Here is an 8,806-nt window from a genome sequence, read left to right on the forward strand (position 1 = left end):
TCCCTATTTTCATCAGAGAAATATTGGAGGGTATGTGAATGGCATATTTAATCAGTGTTTCAAAACTGCTGCAAATACAGAACAAACATTTCGTGGGACTTGTAAAAATGCCAGATCTGCAGACCTACAGATTGTTGCTCAAGTGAGATCTTATGTGAAGATTCTGAAAGATAGGTGGGGCTGTCTTCATTCTTCCCATTGCCAGCTCATAATTTTGAATCCGATCCCAGGCCTGATGAATTCCTATTATCTCTTCTTTCCAAAGTTTGAAGTTACCTGAAGTTACCTTACGTTTATTATTTATTTATTTATTTCTGTTTGAATGTAGAAGACACCTCAAAGTGGTTTCCAAAGGCGGTTTAAGTTAGTCCTAAATTAGATATTTCATCGTCTATTAACAAGGCTATAGGAGATGTCTTGAAGATCAGCACCTAGCTACTCTTCTACACTTTAAAGCAAACTCTTTTGAAAAGCCATGATAAAACACAATATTAAAAGCAGCTTAAAACATCCAACAATCACAGAAATAAGGTGGGTCCCAAAAATATTGAACTCAAGTAACAAAAGCCAGGCCACACAGGTGTATGCATATATCTATGTGGTTATATATTTTGCTTCTAGGCACCCACAATAAATTTTATATGTTCATATCAACATTAAGCTCCTCCATGGGGTATTTTATTTATCTGCAGCTGTTTGATCTTACTATTTGGCATCCCCCATCTGGTAGTAAAGACCTCGTGCGGTGCAGAATTATTTCATTTTTAATTCAGCTCCCCCCCCCTTCATAATTACATCCGTGTGCATGGGGATATACTGGGCATGCAATAACGGGGGATGATATACCTAGGAAGGATGTTACTTTTTTTTGTATTCCACAACAGCAGCAAGAATTCTACTTGCAAAGAACTGGAAGAATGAAGAAATACCAACAGTGGACGAATGGCAGAAGTTGATAGAATATATGGAACTGTTTGAGCTGACCGGGAGACTCCGGGATCGAAGTGAAGCAGAAGTGGAAGAAGATTGGAAGAAATTTAAAATTTATTTAAAGAATAAGCATATAATAGACTAGAATTATTGGAAGTGAGGGAGATAAAATAGAGGTTGTAGATAATACAATGTTGTGAAATAAGTATTGTTAGAAGTAAATGATAATTAAGAAGTAAGATTTGGATACAATATAAAAGGATAAGATGCAAGAGATAGAGAAATAAGATTATATTAAAGTAATAATTAGAAATTATATAAGATTTAGAGTTTACTACGGATGATATGTAAAGAATCGCAGAAGGAGGAGGAATGAGGAAGTCAATAGATTGATAATAAGGACCATAAGTTAGAATTTTTGTTTCTTGTATTTTTTATATTTTTTCTTGCATTGTTGTATTTTCTGTTTTTTTGTAATCTCATTTTGTGTTTTGTACTTTTGTATGTTTTGCTGTTTGAGAAAAGCCTTAATAAATATATTATAAAAAAGAATATATACTGGGCATACAGTCCATTGTGTTATGGGGAGGGTTATGATCAGAGAGAAAAAATCCCTCTTCCCACTCTGGCTGGAACATCTAAGAAAACGATTCCATTGTTGCTAGTGTCTAGCAACGTGGGAAAGTAATTTTTGTTTCCACTGTACCAGGAAGGGAACAGATACTTGAAGTGAGTGAATTTTCCTATTTGAGAACTTTGTTTCTATAATATCATTGATCTCTGATTGTGTTGACAATACTATAACGATACAAAATGTTTAAGATGTGTGTGATACCTTTCACAATTCTTAGCATTTTCCAGTTAATGCACTGGTCAAGCCTCACACTATGGCATTTGGGTACAAATAATGTGCTGGAAGGTTGGCTCATAACTGTGTGTGTGTGGGGGGGGAATCCATCCTTTGGGGAAATTATTCTCACTCACTAAAAATAAGAAAGAAACCTTCCTCGCCACCCTCACCCACATTATGTGTTTTTAATAATTCAAAATCAGTCACAATTGATTTGCTTGACAATAGAAAGCTAACCAAACAAACAGTTAAGCTAAAAAAACAACAACTGGGGAAGGGGGAGTGAGGCAGGGAGGGGTAGATACATTGAGTTCCAAACTACGGAGTCACACTTTACATCATTTTGAAAAGTTTGTTCTTATCAAGGGACTGAACCTGGAAGATTGCCATCAATATCACGGATCCAGCACTTCTTTAATATGTGATATTTTGAATCTTAAAAGAACAAGATAGGCATCGGATTTGGCGCGACTTTGCAGAGCCTTAGCTCCCCAGACCATAAGCACTAAAAGATTCCAAGTGGAACAGATTTCTGAAATAGAATGCCACCTAACCCACATGATTCTTGCTGTTGTTCTTGCTCTCTCTTTCTCAGACCTGGTCAGTATTATAAGTATCTCAAAACCCCAACAACTGCCAGTTGAGATTGCAACAGGGTCCTTGAGGTTAAAGGTTCTCTTCTTTCCCACTCCTCCTCTTCTACCAACAGTGAAAATGTGGGTTTCCTTACTTCTGCATAGAAAGACAAACACATGCAGGACTGCTTAGTTCCTCCCCGCCCCCCAAGTCATTGTGAATATCCATCTGTAGAAAGAGTTTCCACCAGAGCACTTATTGTTTAGCTAAACGTACATAGTGATATTTTGCTGCTGAATTGACGCTATCCTCCTTGATCAGTTTTAGTTTAAATAAGTAGGCATGGTGATGTTTTGCTATTGAATGTAAGCAAAACCCTTTAATCAATCGTACATTGAATCTTTTGCTACTGAATGGAAGCAAGATGAGACAAGATGCCATAATCTAAAACAGGTGGAGAATATAGAGAAGGCACTGAAGAAACCCTTATTTTACAGATGGAACCCAGAGGGAACACATCAGAGATTCCACCTGGAAATATAATCATTTTAGAGGTAAATATTCATGTTATCTATCATAGTAGCTTTTCATCCCCATCAGCTATATTTGGGGCAGGGTATTTCATTTTTATTTCATGTGAGTTTTAAATGTTTCATAAGTACACAAACGAACTCTGCTGCTTTCTTGGTAAACCTTGTCACTGGCTGATTGGAAGTGAAAGGTCTGCTCTGCAAATATGATCTGATCTGTTTCCAGACAGATAAGACTTATGATGTTCACAGGATCTGTCCTGTCTTCATTTGAAACATCAGTTTAATGGTTTATGAGGAAGGTATAGATTTGGCAAGAATGCATACAATACACGTACTGACATGTTTTCCTGGGCCGATTAATTTTGCAATGTTCAGAATTCTGGGAGCAAGTTTTTGGATTTTGCAAGCTGTTCAGAGAGAAAATGTATTATTTATTACATTTTACATCCCACCTTTCTTCCACCATGTAACCCAAAGCAGAAGGGCTCCCATCCAGGCACTGATCAGACATAGATCTGCTTAGCTTCACCATCTACTCTCAGACCATGTCCTGGGACAAGAATAAATGTATCAGTCTTTTGGATTTCTCAGAAGTGCAGCAGAACTGAGAAATCTCAGAGGGGTTTCAGAAATCAAGGAGCCACTTTAACTCCAAATATTCTGGATTATAATATTTATATATATAACTAGGATTAAAACGCCAAACATTTAACTTGAGGCCATCTGAAAACTTGCAATGTCTGCCAAACATTGATTAAGCACAGCTGCTTATATTAATCCATAGTTTAATTTATATAACAAGGAGGAAACAGTGTTCTGTAGAACTCAGGCAATACTCACACCATGCATTTAAATCACTCTTATGCTCCTTATGACCGCCTTAAATGGTCATGACTTCCCTATGAATCCTGGGAACTGTAGTTTGTTAAATGTGCTGAGTTTTTAGGAGATGCCACCCCCCTCACAGAGCTACAATTTCAGAGTGGTTTAAAAGTTAATCCCTCTTCCCACAGAATTCCTGGAATTGTAGTTCTGTGAGGGGAATATGGCTCTCCTAGCAACTCACAGCATACTTAACAAACTACAGTTCCCAGGATTCTTGTGGGGGGTGGGTGGGTTCCTCAGTGTAATACTGCTTTAAATGAATTGTGTAGATGTGGCCTCAGTGATATCATTCTGGAGGAAAAGGCAACATTTGAAGCTTACTCCCTCAACTGGAAAATATGTCTATTATCTGATGCAAAAGGACCAATTTACACAACAAACTGGATATGCCTCTGTTAAGTTCAGAGAATGTGAATGAATGTGTTGCATAGCCCACTATAATCTGGTATATTTTGGGTTTTTTTAAATAAAAAAAATGCACTAATAGCCTCCCTCTCTAGAGCCAGCAGGCATGATTTATGTGCCCAAGGTATTTTTTAGTTTACAAACATAGCAACTATAATAGTGGGTTATAACCTCAAAACTGCATAGAGAAAAATAAATATCATTTGATAATTATCAAAGGATTGAGAATTTTATTGTAATTCTTATGGGTGGGATGCTTTTTTCTTTTTACCTGTTTACTTTCTCAGAGGTGTCTGAGAATGTCCTTTATTTCATTTTATAAATCACCTACTGTATCTCTTGGCCTGCATTTTGCAAACTTCCAGGGTGGCTGCAATTACAGGAAATCTTAGCCAAGAGTATCCTAGGGTTTTGAGGAAGTGCCGGCTGGTAAGGCTGAAGACACGCAATAAGTGACTGTAGAATGGAAGGAGACATTCACTCGCACACAGTGGTGGCTGCTGCCAATTGAGACTGGTAGGGCAGAAAGCAGAGAGTAGGGGCAGACAGAGCCAGCAACAGAGAGAGCCAGCTAATTCTAGTTTTGTTCCCATTCACCTTCCTGCTGTTATAAAGACAACACTACACAGACTAAGTAGGATGTAAGTTAGGAGGAGTGTCGCTGAACACTGCCTAGGGCAGACTAAGGTTCTTCAGGCAATGACCCTTTAGCTCTAATAAACCAGCCTCCACTGATCATGCACCCAGCACCTACCTTGTAAGTAAATGTGAACTGTTAAAATGAAATACAGAAGAATTTCTCAAGCACCTGGAGAAAAAAGCAGGAAATCAAACATACCACCTCTTTTGACTTGGCAAAGACTATCTAGGAATTTGGGGGGCAGGATTCAGCACAGCACGATTTCTAAAATGAGAATGTTTCATCATCTATTGAAATGATGGGGAGGAGATTCAGGATAGGAAGAAAAAAGCACTTAGTCGTACAACATACATTTAATGTAAGGAGTTCAGCGTCTTGAGTTAATATGGTGATGGCCATTAGATGAAATGGCTTTAAAATGGAATTAGACAAATTCATGGAGAATTTTCTTTTTATCAGTGACTACTAGTCATGACAGTTAGGAGAATGTGTGAAGCAATGTATATCACGAATTTTAGTTGCTGCCTGGGAATCCTAAGTGGAAAAAGTGCTGTTGTGCTCATGTGCTACTTATGGAATTCTCCTAGGTATCTGGCTGGACCCTGTGAAAATAGGATGCTGAACTAGATGGGCCTTTGGCCTGATCCAGGAAGGCTCTTCATATGTTCTTGTCTTCATGGTTTCAAGAGGTAGTAGGTCACTGACAGTCAGCTGCTGGAGAGCAACAACAGGAGATGACTATTGCCCCTATGACTTGCTTAACAGCTTCCCAATGGTTGACAGCTGGTGAATCTTGGGTACTGGGCTAAGGATGCAGCCCTATGCTTACTTGCCTGGAAATAAGCCCAGTTGAATACAGTGAGACTGACCTCACAGCAGATATGTTTGGGTTGGGATTGTTCATCAACCTTAGGTCTTATGAAGCAGGGCTCTTATTATGTCCTTATGCTATATCATCATCATCAAAAACATCATCATCCTTTTCCTGATCCAAACATATCCTGCATTATCTACTTCCTGTTGCTTCCATTCATCACTGTATTTTATTTGTTGCAAAGTCTCAGACTGGGGAAAGGACTGAGACATTGGTGAAATGTATACAGCACTGGACATTACTAATGCTAAATAAAAGTGTAGTAAATAAAAGTAGCAGCAATAATAAAAGTGATGATAGTGGGAGGCTTCTTGCCTCTCCCCATTAAAAAATGCTTTGTACAGAGGGAACTAGCATATTTATGAGAAGGCTTCCTATCATGGTGTTATACAACCACGTGTGAAGTAGGGTTGAGTTTTAAAAACAAGAACAAACAAACAAATGTGGCAGAGCATTCAAAACTCAACTTGCATCACTAAGTGGAACAGTGCTGATAGGACCATATTGGGTGGCTGGCTTTGTGACTGTCAACGGGAGGGAAAGAAAAAGTCACTAGCATCCTAAACTAACACTAATCAAATTGCATTTCAGAATGACGTTGATATTCACCTGCAAACAGCATTGGGAGGAAATCAGTCAAGCCCTACAACATTCGTCCTTCTGGGATTTGGCAATCTCATTGGGTTGCGAATTCTCCTCTCCCTTTTATTCCTTGCAATCTATGCTTTGTCTCTTGTTGGAAACCTCCTAATTGTTTTACTCGTTGCAGTTGACCAGCATCTTCATACTCCCATGTATTTCTTCCTCATGAACTTGTCCTGCTTGGAGACTTGCTACATTTCAACCATTGTACCCAGGATGTTGGCTAGTTTCTTTAATGGGGATAGGTCCATATCCATTAAGGGGTGCATCACACAATACTATTTCTTTGGTTTCTGTGCAGCCACAGAATGCTATCTTTTGGCCATGATGTCTTATGATCGGTATTTGGCAATATGCAAACCTCTGCACTACTCAACCATTATGAATGGTAGACTCTGCCTCCAGTTAGCATTCACGTCTTGGATGTGTGGCCTAGTGACCAATACTATAATTACTTCTTTTATGTTAGAGCTCACATTCTGTGGACCCAATGAAATTGATCATTTCTTTTGTGACATATATCCAGTGGCAAACCTCTCATGCAGCAATACCCACCAAGTAAAACTTGTAACATTTATTCTAGGGCTTATGGGAACAGGTCCCCCTTTTCTACTAACTATAGCCTCCTACATCTGCATACTTCTCACTGTCCTGCAAATTAAATCCAAAGCTGGTCAGCAGAAAGCCTTTGCCACCTGCTCTTCCCATCTGATTGTTGTGACACTTTTCTATGGGTCAATATTCCTTGTCTATATAGTTCCTGAATCAGTAACTCCGAGTGAACTACATAAAACCTTCTCCCTTTTCTACACCGTCCTGACACCCACCCTTAACCCGCTGATATATAGTTTGAGAAACAGAGAAGTGAAAGAAGCACTGTTCAAAACTGTCAGAAGATTCAGCAACAGGGTTTCATAGGTTCACAAAGAATAACAGACCTTCCAAATGTCCCTATTTTCCAGGGACTGTCCCAATTTACAGAAGCCACTCTGGTTTCTGATTTGATCCTGAAATATCCTGCTTTCCTTTAGGGTGGCCCTGTTTTCATCAGAGAAATGTTGGAGGGTATATGGAGTTATGCCAAGGAGATAAGTAAATATACAACATTTAGAAGACATCTGAAGGCAGCCCTTTATAGGGAAGTTATTAAATGTTTAATTGTGTGTGTGTGTATGTGTGTGATTTTTGCAGCTGCTGTTAAAGTTGCAAAACAGTGAACCATGGGACAGAGCAATGGAGAATTTGTGAAACAACAATGGGATATTAGCTCTACCCAAGGCATGATGGAAAACAGCAACAACCAGGAAAAGATAGACATAATATTTTACAAGGACAGGAAGAAACATCACGGACAGAAAGATTGTCACACACAGGAAGAACAAGGATACAGTTTGAGTGCCTCACTTGTAGATTTATATATTATTTAATGTGTCAATAAGAATGGAAGTTGTTAATATTGTAGTTGTTGTATAAGGAATCGTTATTTTGACTGCAGTGTAATTGAAATTAATAAGATTCTGGAATGCAGAAATTAAATAATCAAACCATCAATTCTAGCATGTTGGGGGGAGGCACCTGAATTATATAATTTGGTATTTGAATGGTTGGTATTAGTAATTGTATTATAATTTGGCATTGTTATAATGAGGCTATAATTGGAATGTCATTGAAAACCAATAAACATTATTAACCCCCCCCCCCCCCATTTTTGTGTTTCTGCATTTTTCCAGTGTGGTGTAGTGGTTAAGAGTGGTGGACTCGTAATCAGGGGAACCGGATTCACGTCCCCACTCCTCCACATGCAGCTGCTGGGTGACCTTGGGCTAGTCACACTTCTCTGAAGTCTCTCAGCCTCACTCACCTCACAGAGTGTTTGTTGTGGGGGAGGAAGGGAAAGAAGAATGTTAGCCGCTTTGAGACTCCTTAGGGTAGTGATAAAGTGGGATATCAAATCCAAACTCCTCCTCCTCCTCCTCTTCCCTTAAGTATGCTAATGCATCCCCCTTGTGTGTGAAAGTTGCCATTTTGACTAAGCAAAGTCCCACATTTTAAGAATGTGTTTGCTGTTAGAAGAAGAACCACTTACCTTCCAGGGAAGTGGTGAATGAGGCCTAGCCCCCCCCCCAACATTATTTCCTGTCATAAGAAGGGTGAGGGCCACACCACCAATACACCAATGGTACACAGCACATACACCCTCCACTGCCCTGAGAGAAATCCTTAATCCCAAACCTATTTTATTCTTTTGTAGATTTACAACAAGGATAGCACACAACAATAAATAAATTTTTAGAAAAAGGCAATGGAATTCCATTGTAATTCTTCAACTTCTCTAGCTGTGGGACAAGCACTCACAAGAAGTATTTTTTTAAAATTTGTTTTAGTAAATTATACCATTACTTTCAACAGCTTCCATGGTGACTTACTGTACAAAGAGGGGTACGTGGGAATGCAATGCATGCAGGTGGTCC

General features: G+C 39.0%; 1 protein-coding gene across 1 annotated transcript; it reads left to right on the plus strand.

The window, feature by feature from the left end:
* Positions 1 to 2,774: 2,774 nt before the first annotated feature.
* On the plus strand, positions 2,775 to 7,978 carry LOC148683847 (olfactory receptor 10A7-like). The gene is made up of 2 exons (XM_088655118.1): positions 2,775 to 2,910; positions 6,285 to 7,978. The coding sequence occupies exons 1-2, from the start codon at positions 2,854 to 2,856 to the stop codon at positions 7,251 to 7,253; spliced, it is 1,026 nt and encodes a 341-aa protein (XP_088511244.1). The 5' UTR covers positions 2,775 to 2,853; the 3' UTR covers positions 7,254 to 7,978.
* The last annotated feature ends 828 nt before the right edge of the window (positions 7,979 to 8,806 follow it).

This window comes from Zootoca vivipara, chromosome 12, assembly GCF_965207765.1.
Source record: "Zootoca vivipara chromosome 12, rZooViv2.hap1.1, whole genome shotgun sequence".
Taxonomy (NCBI): domain Eukaryota; kingdom Metazoa; phylum Chordata; class Lepidosauria; order Squamata; family Lacertidae; genus Zootoca; species Zootoca vivipara.

Coding starts and splice junctions, on each gene's coding strand:
- LOC148683847 (XM_088655118.1), top strand. CDS start 2,854: ATGGAACCCAGAGGGAACACATCAGAGATTCCACCTGGAAATATAATC. Junction 2,911..6,284: donor GAAATATAATCATTTTAGAG/GTAAATATTCAT, acceptor ATTGCATTTCAG/AATGACGTTGATATTCACCT.